Source organism: Hyperolius riggenbachi, chromosome 11, assembly GCF_040937935.1.
Source record: "Hyperolius riggenbachi isolate aHypRig1 chromosome 11, aHypRig1.pri, whole genome shotgun sequence".
NCBI lineage: Eukaryota > Metazoa > Chordata > Amphibia > Anura > Hyperoliidae > Hyperolius > Hyperolius riggenbachi.
The window spans coordinates 202318600-202342750 of record NC_090656.1 but is presented as its reverse complement, the minus strand read 5'-3'; the positions used below and the strand labels follow the sequence as shown (position 1 = coordinate 202342750).

The 24151-nt window shown below is 44.0% G+C and overlaps 1 protein-coding gene across 4 annotated transcripts in view; it reads left to right on the top strand.

Annotated features, from left to right (window-relative positions):
* The window catches only part of TUB (TUB bipartite transcription factor), a 305609-nt gene that overhangs the window by 238919 nt on the left and 42539 nt on the right, over nt 1–24151 (top strand). For all 4 annotated transcript variants that reach the window (XM_068260531.1, XM_068260534.1, XM_068260532.1 and 1 more), the window contains exon 3: nt 1436–1598. In XM_068260531.1, coding sequence (XP_068116632.1) covers nt 1436–1598 — 163 coding nt within the window. The remainder of the gene's footprint in view (nt 1–1435; nt 1599–24151) is intronic.

Here is a 24151-nt window from a genome sequence, read left to right as displayed (position 1 = left end):
TACGCCGATAGGCGTCGGGAAGGTGGCAGCCCCAGGACCAGCTAACGCCGAAAGGTGTCAAGTCCTGGGGCGTGGTTTTGCACGGGGTCGCACGCCGATGCTCTGCTCCATCATCAGTCTCCCGGCAATCAGACTGCGAAACAGCCGTCTATTTACACTGTATAACGCTGCGATCTACAGGGGACAGCCGTGTCACTCAGCTGTCCCATGGAGATGCTCAGAGAGCGATCGGCTCTCATAGGCTGATGCCTATGAGAGCTGATCACTGATTGGCTGGCGGGGGGGGGGGGGGGGGGGGTAGGGAGGGTGGTAAAAAAAAAAGTAAAGTAGACAAATTTATTTTAAAAAAAATATACAAATAAATAAAAAATAAACAAACCTTGCACAAGCGATCAGAGCCCACTAACAGAAAGCTCAGGTGGTGGGCAGAAAAGGAGCAGGGATTCATTTGTGTGCTACGTAGTATGGCTCTGCAGCAAGCTATTAAAGCTGCAGAGCCTTAATTTGTAAAAAAAAAAATAGCCTGGGGGGTGTAAGACTATGGTCCTGAACTGGTTTAAAATGAGGTTTGATTGCCTCAGGTGTGACCATAGGAGATGAGGGGTTCCTTACCCAGAAGTCCGTCGACTTTTATGCGTCTCATTCCACTCGCACGCGACCTATGGGACACGTTGCACGACTCGCTACCACACTTCCTCCTTCCGGCTTGAAGGAGAAAGTGTGGTAGTGAGTCATGGCACGCGTCCCATAGGTTGCGTGCGAGTGGAATGAGACACATAAAAGTCGACGGACTTCTGGGTAAGTAACCCCTCGTCTCCTGTTCTCACACCTAAGGCAATTAAACTTCTTTTCCATTTTGAATTTGAGTAGTTGAATACTCGAAAGCCCATCACTGATTATCAAACCTTTTTTTAACATTTTGTTATGTTAGAAACACTCGTAATGGGTCAAAAACTTAGAATACCAACTTGTGAGGTAAATTACCAACTTGTTAGTAAATTGCTAAGCTGTAAGGTAAATTACCTACCTGTGAGATAAATGACCAACTCATTAGGTAAAAAACCCGACTTGTGAAGTAAACTAGCTACTTGTAGGGATGATCAACGAGATGACAAGAATTCTGACTTCATGGAGGATTATGCAAATTCGGTATGCAAATATATTCAGCCTCAAAATGGACCAATCATGCCCCAACAAATTTATGAAATACTTCTTCAGCCATCTTTGTCTAGTTATCTTTTACTATGTGACAGGCTTCCTTTAACTCATGGAAAACTTAGAGAAAATGCATAGAATTGTAATCCCCTCCCCAGTTGTATATTGCTGCACAGAATGGTATAAAATGTAATTTGGAAGTACAGAATTTGAACATGTAGTATGCAGTAGGACGAAGGGCTGGCAATCTAATGATGGACACCGTTGTATGTTTCTCCAGCGTGCACTCTTAGAGCAGAAGCAGAAGAAGAAGCGTCAGGAGCCTCTCATGGTGCAATCTAACGTGGACGGTCGTACGCGGACTCGCAGGATGAAGCAGTCAGAGGAGCAGGCGCCTCTGGTGGAATCTTACCACAGCAGTAACAGCAGCACGATATATCATGGTAAGTTGTTTAAGGGCCACTAGGGGGTGCTGTGTCTAGACCGGCTGCATAGCTCCCAACTTTCCCTCTTTCGGAGGGACAGTCCCTGTTTGGGCACTAATTCCCTCTGTCCCTCTTTCCTCCTCATTTCTCCCTCTTTCAGTACTCATTCACAGATCTGTGTTAATATATGGATTCATTCGCTGAAAAAGTGTGTTTAATAGACTCTAAACATTATTTATATAACTTAACTTAAATCCATAACTTAAACTTATATATTCCTTATTTTAAACTCTAGTCAGAACAACAGAGTCGCACTCCTGACCTTAGTTCAAAAAATTTAAAAAAACCCTGACAATGTCCAACAAGGGCTAATGTCCATCACCATATTCACGTAGTCTTGGTTACTCTGTTAATCTTCCTCATAGGTCAACACACCACATGCAGAAAGTTAAAAGAAACACAATAGTGTAATTCTGTAAGGCAATTCAATTCTACCACCTCCTTCTATAGTGCTCCAACACTGTGGAATTAGAACTAAAGGAGATTATTACACCCAGGGTGAGCACCCAGGCACTCCCCTCAATGTCCAAACTCACCCCGAAAACCTTCTACAACTCTCTGGAGGTAAGATTGATAGCCTGTGAGGGTATCACTTCACCATTCCAGCCAGACCAATTGACCACTGTACAAACTGAAGATACTGCGCATGGCGTAAAACCGTTTCATTAAAAGAATTATAAAAACATCTTTTGCACTCACGGATGTAGACTTGGGTAAAAAGCGCATTAATCACAGTTGGGTCCCCGGGTGACACTCTCGCGTTAGGCGCCTTGAATCCCCACGTCTCTGGAACTTCCTGGTAATGCAAATGACATCTGACGTAGCTCCGCCCTATGCGTTTCGTCAGCAACTCTGACTCATCAGGGACTGACATCAGACGTACAACGGCCTCTATATACGCACAATCTATCCCATCAGCCCACGCCAGGACGCACAATTCGGCGTCACTATACTCGCACATGCGTTGTTATAATCCTTATTTTAAACTGTTCAAAGATAGTAGAATTAATGATGATGGAGAGGACCAGTGTGGTCTGAATTTTAAAACTTTGTCTTTTGCTTCTGAATTCTTTCTGATATGAGTGACTATGGGTGATCGAACCACAGCCCTGCATTACTCGATGCAGTGCAACACTACAGGCCGTCAATCTACCAGCACTCTTTCCAAATCAACAGAGATGTTCCATACAGTCCGTTCAATAGTTAGCTCAAATCAATGGTAATTACTATTGGTGATTCTGCTGGAGGAAGTATATTGATGTTCTTTTTTCAGTGTTTTTTTTTTTTACAATTTGCTATGTTCTGCACTATGTAAAAGCATAATAAATTTGACAGTCTGTATTCTTTTCACTATACCTATGTTGGAATCCCCCCCCCCCCCCCCCCCCAAAAAAAAAAAATAACAAAAAAGAATACAACATTAGAAACCAGAAACCAATCTTCAGAAACCATATGGAATAAAGACCTTTCATTGTGCGCTGTGCAAGAGTTTGGTTCCGCTTTAACAGAAAACATTAGTTCTGCTTCCTTACTGTCTTTAACCATTTAAGCCACCTGGATGTGATTGTCACGACCAGGCAGCTGCTGCTGCGCGCTCCCTTTCCCATTCATTGATCTAAATTCCCTGTAGAAAGACCGATGGCTTCTTATCAGAAACCGCCATCTTTCTAGTAAAAAAAAAAGTTTCCCGTCCTCCTTATGTTTCCTGGAAGCGAGAGCATTCGCTTCCAGGACTAAAAATGTTTTTGACTGTGGCCATCTTGTGGCCATATAGTAATTACATTTAAAATGAACTGTTTACCTCCCACACCAATAATGAAAAAAAAAAATTAAAATAAAAAACAAAACAAAAAACAAATATTTATTTAAGGGTCTGAACTTTTTACAATTTTTTAAATTATAAGCTTGTGATGGACGCAAAACTGAAAAAAATGCACCTTTATTTCCAAATAAAATATTGGCGCCATACATTGTGATAGGGACAAAATTTCAATGGTGTAATAACTGGGACAAATGGGCAAATAAAATACATAGGTTTTAATTATGGTAGCATGTATTATTTTAAAGCTATAATGGCCAAAAACTGAGAAATAATGAATTATTTTCCATTTTTTCTTAATATTCCTGTGAAAATGCATTTAGAAAAAAATAATTCTTAGCAAAATGTACCACCCAAAGAAAGCCTAATTGGTGGCGGAAAAAACAAGATATAGATCAATTCATTGTGATAATTAGTGATAAAGTTATTGGCGAATGAATGGGAGGTGAAAATTGCTCTGATGCATAAGGTGAACAATGCCCGCGGGCTGAAATGGTTAATGTGCACATAAAACACAGCCATTCCAGCCAAATTTTGCTGCGAGAGCGTGGATTGGCTAAGGAGTTGAAAATGAGGACCCATGACCCTTTCCTAAGCAGCTAAGTACTTATGCAGGAAGATGAGAATCCGTTGTTTCCATGGTTTTAAATAATTGTATGGTAACGATGGTTGGAGGTGCCCTATATAAATTAATTTGATTAAAAACTTAAAAAAAAATAAAATATGATAGGTTAGTGTTTGCCTACCTTCTTAACGAGGACTCAGGGCAGCTTCCTCAGGTCAAAAAAGTGCCAGATTTAGTAGAGTACCACAGCCGGTGGTGCCTTTTAAATGAGCGCTGTTTCAGCTTCAGTTTTGTAGGTTCTTAGATGGCTGCAAATGATTTTTAATAACGTTAAATGGCAAGAAGTAATTTGCGTAAACCCCGATTCCTTAACGAAGGTGGAATTTTCCTTTAATTTACTCTGAGACTTGTCAAAGCCAACGCTGATCTTTCTGTTCCCGAGTGTTCTGCTGAATGTAATTTACGTTTTATTTTTACTCTCTCATGCAATCAAGACATCCATTTTATAATAACAACGAGGTCTTATAGGCCTCATTATTGCGCCAAGCTATTACCGCTGATAATGTCACAGCGGTGTCCCCGCGCCCTTTAGCGGATAAAGCCGCACCTTGATTCACCCTCCATTAACCCCGCTGGGCCGGTCAGCATCATTAAGTTATCACTCACCGTCATAAATCATATTCTAGCGTGTCTCAGGATCCCCGACGAAGCCCTTCTGAAGAGTTCCTGATTATATTATAAACCGCCACGTTTCGCTCGGGGTCGGGAGGAAATTCTTTTTCCCTGGCAACACCATTTCTCTCCTCTTCAGATATTGTTCCTAAAGATCATCACAAAACACTTCTTAATTGCCTGAGGAGAGCGTGACGGCAGATGGGGAGGCGGTTTTTCAGATAGAACGTGCTCTCTGTCGGTGATTGACTGCGTAGGAGACGTGAAGCCGGAGAAATATTATTCATTAATTATTGAGCGATCGTTTAATTGATTTACAAACGTCTTTGTTGATGTGTTTGTTGAAGGAAGTAGTATAATGGCTGTTTTGGGGAATATTTGTAGAGTAGAAACTCATAAAGTGAAGAGAGTCAGTCTGCTGCCCCCAAAAATGGCAATGTTACAATATTAGAGTATTTACAGCGAAGGCCCAGCTAAACGGCAAATTCAACAAGGTAAATTCTCAAAGGAATGGTGTTGAGATGTTGTGGTAACTCGTGTTCATTCAGTAATAATTTGCTTTACGGTGTGTAGGTTATTAGCCTCCAGCACCTGATCTGGTGGTGGGGCTGCCACTTAAAGAGAATCTGTATTGTTAAAATTGCACAAAAGTAAACATACCAGTGCGTTAGGGGACATCTCCTATTACCCTCTGTCACAATTTTGCCGCTCCTCGCCGCATTAAAAGTGGTTAAAAACAGTTTTAAAAAGTTTGTTTATAAACAAACAAAATGGCCACCAAAACAGGAAGTAGGTTGATGTAGACAAGACAAGACAAGACAAATAACATTTATATTGCGCTTTTCTCCTTGCGGACTCAAAGCGCCAGAGCTGCAGCCACTAGGGCGCGCTCTATTGGCAGTAGCAGTGTAAGGGAGACTTGCCAAAGGTCTCCTACTGAATTAGTGCTGGCTTACTGAACAGGCAGAGCCGAGATTCGAACCCAGGTCTCCTGTGTCAGAGGCAGAGCCCTTAACCATTACACCATCAGCCAACTGATGTACTGTATGTCCACACATAGAAAATACATTCATACACAAGCAGGCTGTATACACCTTTCCTTTTGAATCTCAAGAGATCATTTGTGTGTTTCTTTCCCCCTGTTCTCATGCACTGAAGTTTCAGGCTGCTCTTTTCTTCCTGCAAACAGCTTTGCCCTTGTCTGAATTTCCTCAGTATGTGAAAGCCCAGCCAGCTCAGAGGACGATTTATCCAGCTTGTAAAAGATAAGAGAGAAGAGAGAAGCTGCTCTAATCCTAAATAACACACAGGCAGTGTGCATAGAGGGGCCTGGAAGGGGGAGTTCATAGCAGAACCACAACACTGAAGAACTTGGCAGCCTTCCAGACACAGGCTGACAAGTCTGACAGGGGAAAGATACATTGATTTATTACAGAGACTGTGATAGTGGAAAGTGCTGCAGTAAGCCAGAACACATTAGAATAGCTTTTGGAACTTGTAGGATGATAAAAAACAGGATGAAATTTTTGTTACGGAGTCTCTTTAAAGAGGATCTTTGAGAAAAAAATAGTGTCCCTATGGGGTACTTACCTCAGGAGGGGGAAGCCTGGCGTCCCCCATCCTCCTCCGTTCCAGCGATGTCAGCCGCCGAAGATCCGCTGGGCTCCAGGATCATAACAATCCTGTGTGAGCCTCGTGCCCCACACGCCTGCACAGTAGAGTGGATTGGATCAGGCTTGGCTATTTCTGCCTGAGTACCCTGTAAGGACAATTTTTTGGGAAGAGATCCTATTTTAAGTTCCTAGGCACGCTGATTTTCTGCCAGGGTTCCTTCCCTTAGCCTTTGGTATTCAATTTCCACCGGCAGCGATGCTAGCTTAGGTCGACCCTAGGTTACCTCAGCACTTGCTATATCGAACTACTGTTCTGCCACCCAAGGAGGCTTCTGATAGGAGACCAGCAATGCCACAGGCTACATTTTGCTTCAGCTATTGCGTCCGGGGTTTTTACCAGGCCTTCATGGCTACCGTAGCCGCACAGGACCCATAAAGTCCCCACTATACTTCACGACAGCTTGCAGTCGCTTACTTGATATTGCCCAGATCCCACCAGGAGGAGATACTTTAGCGGGCTTGGAAGCCTGCGGTTACCCAGGATAGTGGGAAAAAAAATATCAATAGCAGATTAACTAGTTACCTGAGTGAAACAGGTGTAGAAGTACCAAGTGCTGGATCGGTGGCCTGGAGAAGAATCTGGGAAACCTCTGGACTATCCAGAGGCTGGCCACTATTGAGGTAAGTATCTAACTTTTAAATTTTATTACACCTCAAGATTGCTTTAGTATATTATTATTCTTCTTTGATAAAAAGAGAAAGATGTGTGGCGCTCCCCTATATCATAATCAGTGTGTATACAAATTACAGAAATGGTGGAACGCAGCGTGACCAAGCGTCCAGAAGGACGCGAAACGGCCGTCGCTTGTGCCACCTCAGTGCCCGCCACCCCACCTCCTCTCTTGCGGCTGCTCTTGTGGTCCAGATGAGGATATTTTACAAGGTTTGATTCTGATGGATGACTCTTTGATGTAAGGAAGATGCAATAAACCACAGATGGTGCCAGCTCTCTTTACTTCTTCTCCAAATATATATTTATTCTTATTTAGTATTTATATAGTGCCGACAGCGCTGTACTTAGTATTTTGTCTTGTCACTTAACTGTCCCTCAGAGGGTCTCAGAGTCTAATCTCTACCATAGTCATATGTCTGTGTATGTAGCGTGTAGTGTATGTATGGTAGTCTAGGGCCAGTTTGGGGGAAGCCAATTGACTTGTCTGCATGTTTTTGGGATGTGGGAGGAAACTGGAGTGCCTGGTGGAAACCCACACAGACACAGGGAGAACATACAAATTCTGCGCAGATAGTGCCCTAGTTGGAATTCAAATCGGACACCCAGCACTGCAAGGCAAGTGTACTAGTGTCTACATCACCGTGCTGCCCATAATATATCATTTTACATAGTTACATAGTAAGGCCTCTTTCACTAATTTGGCAGTAGGTGGTACCGGTGTAATGTCTGATTGCGCTGCCCGGAAGCTCCCTTCCACACTGAGTGGCATGCTCAGTGTGAAGTTAATGATGCTGCTGGAGGTAAAATACTAAATATCTTCACTTGCACACCTCTTACACTCCTCGAATGTTCAGGGTAGGGAGAGGACCCTCAAAACTACCTCTATACCAAATTGCAGCCCCCAAGCCCCGCTGGTTCAGGAGATAGATTACAGAAACCTATCTCGGGAACCAGTGTGTGTCGGGGGCTGCAATTTGGCATAGAGGTTGTTCTGGGGGTTCCCTCCCTACCCTGAAAATGTGGGGAGTGTAAGAGGTGTGGGAGCGGAGATATTTAGTATTTTACCACCAGCAGCATCATTCAATAGGAAATTTGGCCGCACAGTCTCCTACTGCGCGTGCGGGGCAGCGCAAATCAGCAGGCAGCGTAATCAGGCACCACCTGTCAGCTTCTCTCTTGCGCTGGACAGATGTTTCTTGGTGCTTAGCACAGGTAATGCAGACTCATCCATTGTACTGAGATACATCTGAGCACAGCCACACTCAGCTGCGACATGGCGCGTTCTGTGCTGCGGGGTTACTGCACATTGCAGCAAACACTGACATGCCTAGGGTTTCACATGCTGACATTCAGCAACTGGGAGGTGATCAGTGGCCATTGCAGACAAGAACGCAGTTCAGTCTCTTGCTTGAAAGAAGCTTTATGTAGGATGAAAAAAGACGTGTTCATCAAATTCAGCATTTTAAGCCTCACTACCCTTCAATCCGGAGAGCCAGAGGGAAGATACTCTCTGTCTGGATCAAGTTATCATCTTCCCTCACCTAGCATAGCTGTGAGTGCCACTAAATGTAAGGAAAGCTTCCAAGCCCTTCTGAATACAAGCATAGAATTTGCTAGATATTCCACATCTTAACCTCTTGAGGACTGCAGTGTTAAACCCCCATAGTGACCAGGCCATTTTATGTAAAATGGGCCACTGCAGCTTTAAGGCCAAGCTGCAGGGCCGCACAACTCAGCACACGAGTGATTTCCCCCCTCCCCTTTTCTCCCCACCAATAGAGCTCTCTGTTGGTGGGGTCTGATCGCTCCCCCATGTTTATTTTTTTTGTAACACATATTTTTATTATAATTTCTTCAATAAAAAACCCTATTTCTTTAATATTTTTCCCTCCCTCCCCCCGCCAGCCTATCACAGCGATTGGCTGCGATAGGCTTCAGCCTATCACCGCCGATCGCTTCTGTGTCTCCCAGGGGGACAGCCGTGTCACACGGCTGTCCCCAGTACAGCGCTGCTGCAGATCGCAGCTATGTACTATATAATTAGACGGCAGTTTCGCCGATCGGAGACTGAAGGAGAGGGGGAACTGCGCCCCTTGAACAGGAGATGCGCGCAGCCTGCGCTTGATCTCTTGCAAACTGCTGCCCCAGGACTTTACGCCGATTGGCGTTGGGCGGTCCTGGGGCTGCCGGCATGCCACACCTATCGGCGTTACACGGTCGGCAAGCAGTTAAAGGATACCCGAGGTGAGAGGGATATGAAGGCTGCCATATTTATTTCCTTGTAAACAATGCCAGTTGCCCGGCAGTCCTGTTGATCTTCTACCATAAGTCATGTCTGAGTCAAACCCTGGAACAAGCATATGGCTAATCCAGTAAAACCTGAGTCAGAGTACCTGATCTGCTGCATGCTTGTTCAGGGTCTATGGCTAAAAGTATTAGAGACATAGGATCAGCAGGGCTGCCAAGCAACGGGTGTGGTTTAAAAGGAATGAAATATGGCAGCCTCTATATCACTCTCACCTCAGGTTCCCTTTAAAGTGGACCTGACCTCAACTTCCTATCTGCTCTAAAAGATACACAACAGCATAATAACCTTTAAAGAAAAACATTTATTTGTTACAGCTGATACAAATCTTACCATAAAACTTCAGTGTTTCTACTTCCTGCTTTCATGGAAGCAGACATATTGTTAACATCCTGTGCTTTCAAATGAGCTTATCTGTTGTGGCAGTCAGCTGACACAGGGGAGAGATCAAATTACAACTTGTTATTAGACGTAGATGAGGGGGAATTAGACAGGCTAAACTCTCTAACTACATACAGGAAGTTTTCCTTCTGTCCTGTGCAAGAGTTGATATGGCCACACCTGGGGCTTCTTCAAGTCCCCCATAATCCTCCTGGCCACTCAGCTTTGCCAGCCACCAAAGAGCTTATCCGTATATGAGAATTCACATTACCTTATAAGGAAAATGTACTTGAGAACAATAAAAAAATATTCAAAACTAGTAATCATGTAGTCTATAATAGATTATGTTCCTTGAAATAAAATAGAAACAAGTAGGTGTAAAGTAAAATGCACGATTTACTTTGCTTATTAAGATGAAATCTTCAGTGAGATATTTTCTTTCCCTTCTAAAACAATTTTGATCGGCTGACTGTTGTGCTGATCCTCTGCTTCCGGTACTTTAAAGCTGGCCATACACTAGGCCGATTCCCCTGCCGATCGACAGCAGATTAGATCACTGGGATCGAATCTGCTGTCACATCGTTCACGCTACACGCTAAATTTTGCTCTATTTCGTCCCGAAATAGATCGATCCCGTCGATCGCTCCATGCGGTATATTACCGTCAATCGCCCGTGGGTAGGGAGCGCGTCGCTAGCGGCGTTCGAGTGCCTGACGACCGACGCAATAGAGTGGCAATACATTACCTGCTCCGCCGGCGCGACTCACCCCGGTCACCGCTGCTCCGTCTCCGCACTGGTCTGGTCTCCGGGTCCGGCATGCTTCACTTCTTCTAGCCCGGCTGGAAGTTTAAACAGTAGAGGGCGCTCTACTGTTTAAACTTCCTGCCGGGCAGGAAGAAGTGAAGCATGCCGGACCCGGAGAGCAGACCAGAGCGGAGAAGACAGCGGAGACCTAGGAACTGGAGTCGCGGCGGCCGGAACAGGTAATCTATGCGGGCGGGGGGAGCGGCGGTAGCACCACCACCACAGATTGTGAACGGTTTCAGGCTGAAATCGGTTCACAATCTGTTTGCAGTAAAGGCAGCCTTACGATCCCTCTCTGATCAGATTCGATCAGAGAGGGATCTATCTGTTTGTTCGAATCTGCATGTTTGTTCCAGATGGGACTCTGCTGGCTGCAAGCGTGTTCCAGGTGTGACTCCACTGTCTGCATACTTGTCCCAGGTTTTACTCCACTGGCTCCATGCTTGTTCCAGGTGTGACTTCACTGCTGCATGCTTGTTCCAGGTGTGACTTCACTGCTGCATGCTTGTTCCAGATGTGACTCCACTGGCTGCATGCTTGTTCCAGGTGTGACTTCACTTGCTGCATGCTTGTTCCAGGTGTGACTCTGCTGGCTGCATGCTTGTTCCAGGTGTGACTCCACTGGCTACATGCTTGTTCCAGGTGTTACTCCACTGGCTGCATGCTTGTTCCAGGTGTTACTCCACTGGCTGCATGCTTGTTCCAGGTGTTACTCCACTGGCTGCATGCTTGTTCCAGGTGTTACTCCACTGGCTGCATGCTTGTTCCAGGTGTTACTCCACTGGCTGCATGCTTGTTCCAGGTGTTACTCCACTGGCTGCATGCTTGTTCCAGGTGTTACTCCACTGGCTGCATGCTTGTTCCAGGTGTGACTCCACTGGCTGCACACTTGTTCCAGATGTGACTCCACTAACTGCATGCTTGTTCCAGGTGTGACTCTACTGGCTGCACGTTTGTTCCTGCTGTGACTTCATGCCTGTTCCAGGTGTGACTTTACTTGCTGCACCCTTTTCCAGGTATGACTCAGACGCTACTAAAGAACAGCATGACAGCCAGGCAACCAAAACTGTTTATATGGGGAAAAAAGATGGCGACATTGTTATTGCTCATCTTTAGGCTCCTTTCACATGATGGGTTTCGCATTTTATACAATGCGACGCATCGCAAGGGAAATATCTCATCGCCAAGAATGTAATCTCATGAAATCCTATGCAAATATATTTATTTTTGGTGGTTATGTCTGTAGGCCAAAACAATTCTTATAATGCCAGACAGGAAACAAGTCATTGGCATCTTATGCGCATGCACAATCCACTATCAATGCTCATGTCTTTTGGAAAAATTTCAGTTATCACTGACTTGCAAGAAGTGTGTCAACATTTGCGTTGTGCAATGATGCCATGCATTATTCTGGCGGAATCCATCTTACCGCGTTGTTGATGGAGTAATGTGAACAGTTTAGTTGCATCACATTCATATGCGAGTTAAGTTGTGCACTAAGCCACAATGCAATGGCTGCTGTGTAAAAGTACCCTGATGAACATGAAATACAGTCATAGCCAAAATTGTTGGCACCCCAGAAATTTTTCCAGAAAATCGATTTTCCACCTGTGGAGAGATCCTAAAGGCAGGGTCCTCCTCCTAATGTTTACTGTTTTTGTCACAATATTTGTGCTGCTTGGAACTCTCTGCTTTACAATTTGTTAGTATATCTATGTTCCCCTTGTCGTCTTATTGTGCTTTGTAAAGCGCTGCGGAAGATGTTGGCGCTATATAAATAAAAAATAAAAATAATAATAATTAACCACTTGAGGACCACAGGTTTATTCTCCCCGCACCCCTTCCCTCAGTAACCAGGCGATTTTTTTTTTTACAAGTCAGCACTGAGCAGCTTTAACAGTTAATTGCACGGCCATACAACTTACCACCCAAATTAATCTTACCTCTTTTTCTTTTCACAAATTGAGCTTTCTTTTAGTGGTCTCTGATCGATCTTGCGATCCTTAGTTTTTTTTTTAATAAATTAAAAATTATCCTTAAATTTTTTTTTTTAAAAAGCCTAGTTCCTTCAATCCCCGCTCCCTCACCCTAAATTATCCCTAGACTGCAATCGGTACTCAGTCCTGTGCCTACATGACATAGGCCTATGGTAGGGATTAGATTGTGAGTCCATCGAGGGACAGTTATGTGACAAGACTGTCATTTGTAAAGCGCTGCGGGAGATCACAGCGCTATTTACATTTATTTTGGCCATTTATTTGAACAACACAGCCAGATCATGGATCCCTGTTCTGCCTTGTGACGGGTGCTCGCAGTCTTGCGAGCGCGAGCTCCCGTCTAATCTCGCACATTGCGGATGATGCATTCCTGCGTTAGGAGGTCCTGGGGGAGCCACTCTGCAGCCGCCATCCTGCGTTAGGCAGTCCTTGCAGATCGGAGACCTCCGGTGGTGAATAGAGGTAATTATAGCTGCCACCGCCGCTGCTGCCACTTAGATAGATGCAGGAGGGGGAGCGCAGAGGGGTGAGCCCGAGGTGAGGGAGGGGGAGACTGTCCCCGCTGATGTGGAAAGCTCTCCCGTTATGCTGCGACCCCTCTTGCCCCCCCCCCCAAAGCAGCCATTAGCGGTCCCGGGGGGGGGGGGGGGGGGGGCGCTCAAATTCTTGCAGAGGGGCCCAGGGACTTCTGATTACGCCCCTGCCTGCGAGGCAAAATATAAACTTCACAATCGGACACGAGTGAAGGTGCCCATACATCTAGCAATGCTGGGCAGATTTGAACAAGAGACAAATCTCTCTCTGATTTAATCTGATTAAATAGAGAGATCTGTAGGTTGCCCATACACCACAGGCCTATTCCTGAATTGGCAAGGTCCGCCAATGGCTCCCTTATGTATAAACGTGCCCCTCTTGTGTGTATACATTACCTGTCCTATGTCGCTCACTGTGCGGTGCCCATCCGTCTTCCAGTTGTTCCACTTCTATTTGCACTTCACACGCCACTGGCATTTAGCACGTGAAGTGTGATGTCACACACACGCCACATGCTATATATGTGTTAGGCGCACATGGAAGAGGAAGAACCGGAAGACGGATGGGCACTGCACAACGAGCGACATAGGACAGGTAATGTATAAATGAACACATGGGGGTACATTTATACACTGGGGCAGTGATAGGCAAACTCGGCTCTCCATCTGTTAAAGAACTACAAGTTCCACAATGCATTGCAGGAGTCTTGACAGCCACAGTCCTGATTCATAAAGGTAAATGCATTGTGGGACTTGTAGTTTCTTAACAGCTGGAGAGCCAAGTTTGACTATCACTGCACTAGAAGAGACAGCGCTGGGGGTTCCATCGTGTTCGCCGCTCATCGCGATATTGCGATATTACCGCCATGTACTCTATTAACCATGATGGCTCAACATGTTGCAGCATGTCTGAACAATACGTACAACTAATTTCGGCCCAAAATTGGTCGCATCGTAGATTGGGCATGCTCTTGGCGGCTGTAAGGATCTCTGACTCTCCTTAGACAGTCGGACTACCGATTTTTCATCTGATTCGATAATAATTAGCGAATTGGATGGTCAATCATCTGCCAAGTTGAAAGATGTATGGCCACCTTAACACAATAACACTAATTCCTGGATAAATAAACAGAAAAGGTACATCATTGTAGAACAGATTCTCTTCATCTCCACTACTCCTAGAAGTTATTTTTCACCATGAGCTTGCTGGGTAGTCTGTAACTTTGGGTGTTTCAAATCCTACTCCATAGAGCCACATTAATCCATGCCATGCACTGATGAGGATCAACCAGTCCGAAACAGTCTGTATGCATGTTGGATTATTGTGGCTCTGTACAACTAACAACCTGACATATCATTGCATTCTAGTGGTTCTGGAGCTGTGGCTAGCTTACAGGGACAACAATGATTTGCATATTCAGCAGTGTTGCATCGTGGGAGACATCATATGCTCACTCCAACCACTTATAGAAAATCCACATAGTTCAATGAATATTTTAAAGGATACCAGATGTCAAAGAACACCTAAAATGAAGTGGGTGGGGGTGTAAGAGCTAATACTTACCGCTCCTTCCGTTCCACTCAGTCTGCTGCCGTCCTCCCGTAATCCTTCCTGGTCTTCTCTGCAAGTCAGACACCTCCCCATGACTTCAAATATACCAGCACACCGTGTTGAAAAAGAAAAAACACTCTTTTATTGAGCCATCATGTCCACAAAGGTGGTATCTTTGTGGACATGATGGCTCAATAAAAGAGCGTTTTTTTTCTTTTTCAACACGGTGTGCTGGTATATTTGATGGTTTTGAAGCTGATGGGCATAGCCTATGCCACAATACCAAGCACCCAACCTTGGAATGGTGTGCCCACGCACAATACAATTTTTTATACCTCTCCTGACTTGTCTTCCGGACATACTGCGCATGTGCAGTATGTCCTGTCTGCTTCCCCGTGGCCACGCATAATGACGTAGCAGGTTCGTACGCACGTTCTTGTTTCCCATTTCTCATCAAACCACCGATCCTGGACGTCTGCGATGCATGTCTATAATTTGCTTTCCATTGTTTGTTTCTGGAATTAAAAAATGGATCACAGTTTAGGTTATGGAAGCCACCTGTACAGGATATATATATATATATATATATACTGGTATATGTAAAATTAATTCTCCATGTCTGCTGATATAACCAGCATTAGAGGATATACAGGATGTGACTCACACCTCCCACATGCATGTCCCAGGCCAATGATATGCTGACTGAGTGGCGCCATTCTCTCTTCTTGGCTATTTGTAGATATCACCCGTGTAAGTACTTTGTTTCTCGGTCTATTTGACGTCTGTCCGACCCACTGCATGCTGCCCACACTAATGCTTGCCCTTCCTGGCTGCTCCATAGACATCAGAGTGCCAGCTGTCTTTCTGTATTGTGTCTGTCGCCTTCCCAGAGCTGCAGTGCATGGTGGGAGGGAAGATGGGACTGCTGTTTTGGCCTCCACCTCCTCCCACAATCCTCCTCTCACGATCCTCCTCTAAGCTGGGACTACACCTTTAGTGTTTTGAAGACACCACTGAAGTGTTGAATGTATTGGGGTTAAAGAGACTATTCTTTCTAAAACACACAATGTATATTATTCAAGCTTAAAAGGCGTTTTATTTATAATGTAAAAATATCATCTAGGAGAAAACGTAGGAGAAAAAGTGAATTGGATTGGGCCCTAAAATACACATTGCATATATTCCTTTCAGCTCTCTCCTGGAGCCCTGTATTCGACAACTTATGGTGTGTAGCTGCACCCCCTTGCAGAAGAGCCATGGCACTTGTCTGCAAGGGGAGGGGCTAGATGCCAAAAGTCGGCGCCTACAGGGCTCAGGGGGAGAGCCAAACAGAAAAGACCCAGCGGGTAATTATAACCTTTTATGCTTAGGAGTTTGCTCCTGGGTGAAATTTTCACATTATGAATAAAATTCATTTTAAGCCACCCATAAGCGAGAAAAATAAGTACTTTTTCACCTAGTTATTGGTACGTTTTCAATTGCAGAGTGCAAAAGCGATTTTAAACAGAAAATGAAAAAGTATCTCCTCAGAGAAAACTTAGTAGAAAAAGTGAATTGTATCAGACCCTATCGCCTCTTTAAGATCTTTTGAAGAGAAAAACAAAAGCATCACTACACATGGGTAGCTCCTTTTGGGCAGTTGATTACTCTCTGACCAATTTCCAGAAGGTCGTATAAGTGCAGTTCCTTCCTGTTTTGCTCCACGCAGTTAGCTGCTCATGCACATGTTGCGACTTGTATGGGACTAGTAAAAGGTTTCCCAATAGTTCCATTCTGGCAATGACCAATTAAACAATTGATTATTGGTTGTTAACCAATCATCTGCTGCAGAATTCGTTCAGCTTTAATCTGATCATTTTGTTTTGTTTACAGTTGGTGAATATTGGTTTGAGTCAACCCTGAGTAAGTTAAACTCAATTTTAAATATGGACTTTGAGATAAATTCACAATTACTATTAACCAAATATTAATGTGCGATGGCTGCCTGCAGGGTCCATATGTACCACAAGTCCTCTGCAGGTTTACCTGGTGGTCCCGATTCAATAAACGTTTCTCCTGAGTTTTCTCGCATGGTATAATTTTGCTACAGTATTCAAAGTTAGTCATGCCTGCATCCATAGTGGAAACTCAGTATAAAGTACTTCTACAGTGATACTTGACACCAGACCAACTAGTTAAATTCAATACTAGATCTAACGGTTTATGTTTTAGAATGTTTGGACAAAGGGTACATTCTCGCACGCATGGTGGTCCTGCCCTAGGGCCCGCAGATTCTGGATCAGGGTCTACCAGGTGCTTTATCTACCACTAAATCAAAAATTCCCCAGAGGTGGCCCTTTTGGGTTTACAACCCCCCGAAGCTACTCATTTGCAATATATATTAATCACACACATCTTTATTGCAGCCAAAAAAGTAATTTCTAGTTGGTAGAAATCTCCTACACTACCTTTCGCTTTATTTAAACCAAACCTGAGCTCTGCCTTTTGTGTTTTGACAGAATGAAAGCTATTTTGGATGACTCCTTACCTAAATTTGAGAAAATATGGAAACCATATTTTCTTAATTTCTCGCATTGGACCCCTCATTCCTTTATTGAGGTGTGAAAATTCCGATCACACTTTGAGTTTAGTGATGTGGTTATATAATGTAATGGCCTGAAGTACTATGTGGTTTCTAGTGGGAGGCCCCTTCCCCCTACCTCTTTCCCCCTTTTTTGCTTTTTCCTCTGCCTTTCTTCCATTACTACTTTCAGATCACTCTTGATCCTCCTTTTCAATTTGTAGATCCAGTTATTTGCCTGACTTACCGCCTTATTTACATTTCAATATTTTTCTACGTTTTCAGTTATGGGGTGATAGGTGTCTTTGGTATATGTTGTCCTGTTTGTAGAGGCCACTTGTCCTGGAAGGTGGTCAAACGATTACATTTGCTATGATGATCAACGATAGTTATGGGCTTCCTGTATGTTGGATATTGGTATATGTAGCCAGTGTGCTGCCGGTGTTCATTTGTATTGTCTATGACAGTTCCCATTTAGGGTGAATGTACCTTGTACTCCTATGGCGCATATGTTTGATATATGTGTTATCTTGTATTATGTTGTAAATTTCAAAACAAAAACTTTTGAAAAAGAGAGAAAATTTATCATGCCTTCTCATGTCTACTTTTTAGTGTATTTTTCACTTGCTTAATGTCCAAAAGGTATTTTATAAGATGAAATAAGGAAACAACCCCTAAGGGGAAAATTCAGCAGACATTGAATTTCCTTTGTAGAATTAAGAAACAGATATGCAGATAATTCCATGTGCTCCTGTCTGCCGTATTCGGTTCCTCGGGGGCTTGTGCTAAGCACAGCAGATGAGACTCCGCCCTTACAGAGCGGGTGTAATGATTTATACCATCATTAGTAACACTTGGGAAATTACAGCTATTTATAGAACTGATATCTAGGCCATAATAGTACTGTATGTACTTACTGGTTTTTTTTATAGCACAGTTATTTTTCATGATGCTTCCATTGGAACAATATAAACATGGATGGCTGACACAACTACATACATAGATCACGCATAGTATGGATTAGTACATATATACATGAGAAGATGATGCTCAAGGCTCAGACTCATTTCCACCCGTACAAAATAGACAGAAGCACATTACACCTGACAGCCTTAATCAGTGGACTGGTTAACATCGAATGTGTTTTCCTACATGTAGTTTGCTTTTTCTTTCTTTTCTTTTCTTTTTTTTCCAGTCCGTTTTTTATTAAAGTGCTTTGTACATCCTGGATGGCCATGCACCTTTTTTTGCATTTGTGTTAAACATGAATGTAAATGTGTATGCTGACATGTGGTATACGTGAGAATGTATCCTCTGTGTCACCAGCATTGCAGTTCTATAGAGTCTCATCAATTCTGTCTAGTTCTTCTCTGTAGGATCCAAAGCCTTCTCTCTCCATAGCTGAGTATGTGACTTTTTTTCACTTGAGTTGTACAGGTCCCTGATTAACGAATGAGATAGGGACTGTAGGTTCGTTCTTAACCTGAATCTGTTCTTAAGTCGGAACATTGTGCCATCTCTGTCCCCTGTACCTCCTCTGTGCCCCCCTCCAGTGTCCCCCTCTGTGTCACCTCTGCCCTCTGCAACTGCTTGTACAAGTTTAAAAGTCATTTTTTCTTTGAATATTTAAAAAAAAATCTCAAAAACTACAAGTCCAATTTGAATTTTTTTTTTTACTTATTCCCATGGAAACACAGAATCCATGCCATTCGTATCGGCGGGTCATTCGTAAGTCGGAGACTACCTGTACTTGAATAAGTCTTGTGAAGGCCATTTCTATAGAATCACTTAAAACAGAGTTCCCCAACCCTGTCCTCAAGGCCCACCAACAGTACATGTTTTGTAGGAAACCCACAAACATTCACAGATGAGGTCATTAGTGTCTCAACAGAGCTGATTAACTACCTGTGTGGATTTTCACAAAACATGCACTGTTGGTGGGCCTTGAGGACAGGGTTGGGGAATAGTGAGGCCCATATGCAATTCACATTTTCATCTGAGTTATCTCCTAGGAGATAATTTCACACCTTGTCAAAATAAGGTCTTTTAAACCACCAGTAAACAAAAAAATACTCAAAATAATTTTGACTGTACCTTTTCACCTTCTTTTTGCTACTTTTTAAATTGCAAAGTGGTGAAAATTATTTTAAAGAGAAGGTGAAAGTTTATCTCCTAGGAGAAAACCTAGGAGAAAAAGTGAATTGCATATGGCCCTGACAGTCTTACCCAGTAGCAGTAGTTCCATCAGAGGCAGCTTCTCCGACTGAGCTTTCGGGCTAAACTAGTTAGGCTAGCGCGCCCAGCGCCAGCGTGGTCCACCCATCCAACCTGCTACTGAGTAAGACTCTCACTACTCTGCGTCTCTCATCATTTCACTTTGGTTCCTGCTCCTATTCACTGCAGATGTGGTATTTCCTCTATAATACTTCTTATTGATACTTTCTGTTGCATTATACTCTTGGTGGATATGCTGTATAGGTTCACACTGGCACTTTTTGTCTATAATGGCCATCTTTTTGCACTAGGACTTTCATTGGTATACTTCACTCTAAATACTTTTTCACTTTTTTGGCATTTTTCTATGGTGTTATCTCCCTTACACCAGCACCATGTGATATCTATGAATATTAACAATATTGCACAGATCAATTTGTTCTTGAGAGATCGCACATTTTATAGTTATATCATATATATATATACGGTTTATGCCATTAGACATTTGGCATATTTTATTATTATGTTGTATATTCATCTTTATAATAGGAACTATAGAGCCTTGCCTATTTATTATTAGTCTGTATATATGGGCAGCACGGTGGCGTAGTGGTTAGCTCTCTCGCCTTGCAGCGCTGGGTCCCCGGTTCGAATCCAAGCCAGGGCACTATCTGCAAAGAGTTTGTATGTTCTCTCCGTGTCTGTGTGGGTTTCCTCCGGGCACTCCGGTTTCCTCCCACATTCCAAAAACATACGGATAAGTTAATTGGCTCCCCCTAAAAATTGTCCCTAGACTACAGTACTTACATAATATAGACATATGGCAATGGTAGGGATTAGATTGTGAGCTCCTTTGAGGGACAGTTAGTGACAAGATATATATATATATATATATATATATATATATATATATATATATATATATATATACACACATACACTGTACAGCGCTGCGTAATATGTCGGCGCTATATAAATACTAAATAATAACAATAATAATAATGTATACAGACTTATGGATGTCATGCGACCATGCCTTGTTTTTAACATTGTTTTTAATCGTGCACATTTGATACAATAAAGAGTTTCTGAACAGTGAAGCAGTGATTAATTTTGATTTCATCAATTATGACTTCAGAGTGGGAATTCTGATTCTTGAGGTTGTTTGTGCATGTCAAGTAACAGGCAGCCTATTGGGCCAATCAAAGTGCGGGGATAATGTCCTTTGAAGTGATTGGACCCGCAAGGGCTCAGAGCAGGACGAGTGGAGCTCTCATCATTGCCAATTAGCAGGCATATGTTAGTAGCGCTCACTATGCTAAGCTGATAAAGCCCCTTAACTTTGATAAGGCACCGATAAGGCCCCTTAATTCTGATAAGTCCCTTAACGCTAATAAGACACGCTATTTGTCTTAAGCCTCGTACACACGTCATACCAGATGCAACGACGGGTCCGCCTGGACCCTCCCGCTGCGCGGTCTTTAGCTGACAGTATGCGCGTGTGTACGCGCTGTCGGCGGACTGGTAAAGCTGTTTCTGAACGATCCGCTACTGTCGTCTAAAAGACCGCCCACCGGGAGGTTCCGGCGGACCTGTTGTTGCGTCTGGTATGGCGTGTGTATGCAGCTTAAAGGTAACCAGAGAGGAACGGCATGCAAAAATAGAACAAGATTTTATACATGCCTGGGGCTTCTTCCATCCCCATAAGCCTGGATCGCTCCCACGCCGCCATCCTCTGTTTCCTGGATCGGCGGTACCGGGTCCCGTCACTTCCGGCAGACGCGGACAATTGTCCGCATCACAGGGGCTCCCTCCATACTCGTACGCATGAGGCTGCGCAGTAGGCAGCCTCATGCGTATGTGTATGGAGGGAGCCCCGTGTGATGCGGACATTTGGCCGCGTCTGCCGGCCGACTGGCCGACTCGCGGCAATGACGGGACCCAGTACCGGCGGATCCAGGCAGCAGAGGAGGGCAGCGTGGGAGCGATCCGTGCGTATGGGGCTGGAGGAAGCCCCAGGTATGTATAGAAGCTCCCCCCCCCCCCAACCTCTCTGGTTCCCTTTAAGTGAATCAAGCCCATTGTGGCAAGCCTGCCTCTTCCTGTCTGAAAATGTTACTTTAGCAAAGAGTCTGAGATTGGGGGAAATAAGGAGAGGAACCCCCATGCCGTTTCAACATTACTGCGCCCCCGCTGCATCACATTCCTGAAACAGCCTCCCCTTTCTCTGTCTGATATGCTGGCTAGAGCTTTATGGTGAATGGATAGAGTAATCACCACACCCCCTTGCTGATGTTACTGGGGAAGGTAGCGTACTTCCAGGAGCTAATAGGTACCCCAATGGAAGCCGCAGTCTGATGTAAGCACTGGAGCCTTCAGGGGTCCTGGTGAGTATAGGAGTGGGGGGACCGTCTTTAATTTAGGTGGTGGGGTGACTAGAAAAATTGTATAGATACACTTTAAATAATTGTTTCTGATAGTCCCATATATAGCTTCCTTTATTGTCACAGCTTACTGGTCAGTGGCAGATTAAAGGTAGCCATACATTCATCAAGTTCTGATTGATCATTTAAATTATCAATTTTTCTCATTAAAAAATAGGTTGATTGTTATTGATCGATTATGTTTTGATCACTCAAAGTTGCAATATGATTGAAGTGCACGGTTAGGTAAAAGCAGTCTACAGTCGATTAAAAGCAGCAGGAATGGCAGCCAAATCCTGTGCAATCCACTAAAATCTTTCATCCTGCTCGATTGCACGATTCATTTTCAGACCGATTGCAATCACTTTTCGTTAATTAATCGTGTGTTCAATTCAGGAATCTTATCTAAAGGTCAATCAGGCATAAAAATCAAGACGTATATGGCGCATGCTATAGACTTATCCACGACTCCCATTACACAGCACGTTACCGGCGATGTGCTACCTGGAAGTAGCGGGACGTAAAACCTGTTCTTACAGGAAGAAAAATGCGACCGTTAAAGCCTTGTTTAGTGGGTAATAGTCACACATTACCAGCCAAATCTTCTACTTGAAGATAAAATCCGGAATTTAAGTCTGCAATTACCCGAACAGCTTTGCTTTATTGCGTTCTATATTGCTACATTTTATATGCAGGCAGTGGAATGTGTCAGTGCTTTGTGTCAGTGTTACTGCTGAGTGGATGCCTATCCAGGGATTTCAAGGACAGAACAAACGATAAAGTGGATTCATTTGTGAAGCTGATGTGACAATGATTTCTGTATGTTTTAAGGTGGCCATACATCAGGCGCCTTGGCAGCCGATCGACCATCCAATTTGATTATTGTAAATGAATTGGATGAAAATCTGTCTCGCCAAGTGCACGCCCGACCAACAATGCGACCGATTTCACGATGAAACTTGGTCGCATTCTCGATAGCGCATGCTGCAAGATGTTGCTCGATCGGGTGCGCGGCGTGCAATTTCTCAATAATCGATGAACGCGTCGAAACCTCAGATGCTGTCCCATCTAATGTAAATGTGCCCTGTGTAAAGGATACATTACCTGTCCGTGGCCTGCGCTTGTCCCTCCACTGCTCTGGGCGCATTCCCCTCTCTATACACGCCCACCCCACGTGGTTTCCTAGTAATGGCACGCGTGTGACGTCACAAACCACGTGGGGCGCCTGTGTATGCAGAGGAGGAATCCCAGGAGCCAGCAGGAGACAAGCAGAGGCCGCAGACAGGTAATCTATACACTTTACACAGGGCACCGGGGGGGGGGGGGAGGGGGGGCATTGACATTAGGGGGCACAGCGTCAGGGCGGCAGATGCGGTGCACAAGGCCGATTCCAGAGAGATTTCATGCTGAAATTGATCGGGAATCGGCCTGCGGTGTATGGGCAGCTGACAGATCTCTCTCATCGATTCGATGAGAGATTTGTCTCTTGGTCGAGTCTGCCCATACGTTGCTAGATGTATGGCTACCTTTATTAACGGGACAATAACGATTAATGGAGCATCTCTGCAGGAACTACAGGTATCAGAAAGCTTCGCCTGCTAAGATGTATTTGTAGAAATTGCAGGCACTGAAATACTTTCGTTCTAAAACGTTGTCGTGCCTGTTTAGTCCATACAATGTTACTGAGGTAATATCTGTAAAATTACTGATATTGTCTATTGGGAAGTGGTAATTCCGATAGTAAAAATCTGTACATTTTACTGATATTTTACTAACGCTAATTCTAGCCCTGTTCCTACACAAGCCCTCCCTCTACTGATGACTTATCCTAACTGTATGAAGGGGAAAGAGGCGCCCAGAGAAGATAAAATGCGTTAAAAACAAATAAAATGAAAAAAAGTGAGGTGGCTTACCTCAATGAAGACAAATACACGTATTAATAGAATTTTATTGCACTGGCAACGCGTTTTGTGGGTGCTTACCCACTTCCTCAGGCCAAATAGCAGTGCCCAATAGTGCTTGTAGCCACAAATAAGGCGCCTTTGTGGCTACAAGCACTATTTGTGGCACTGCTATTTGGCCTGAGGAAGTGGGTATGCACCCACGAAACGCGTTGCTAGTGCAATAACATTCTATTAATTGTATTTGTTTTTAGCGCATTATATTTTCTCTGGGCGCCTCTTTCCCCTTTAGCCTGTGCCTTCACACTCCTTTGGGAGGGGGATCAACCCTCTTTGACCAATTTAGATCATTTGAGGTTTGCTTTTTATCAAGAGTGCAACCATCACCAGCTCCGTCTGGTCACCCGAGTGGAGTCGGGGTTAAACATCTCCATATGC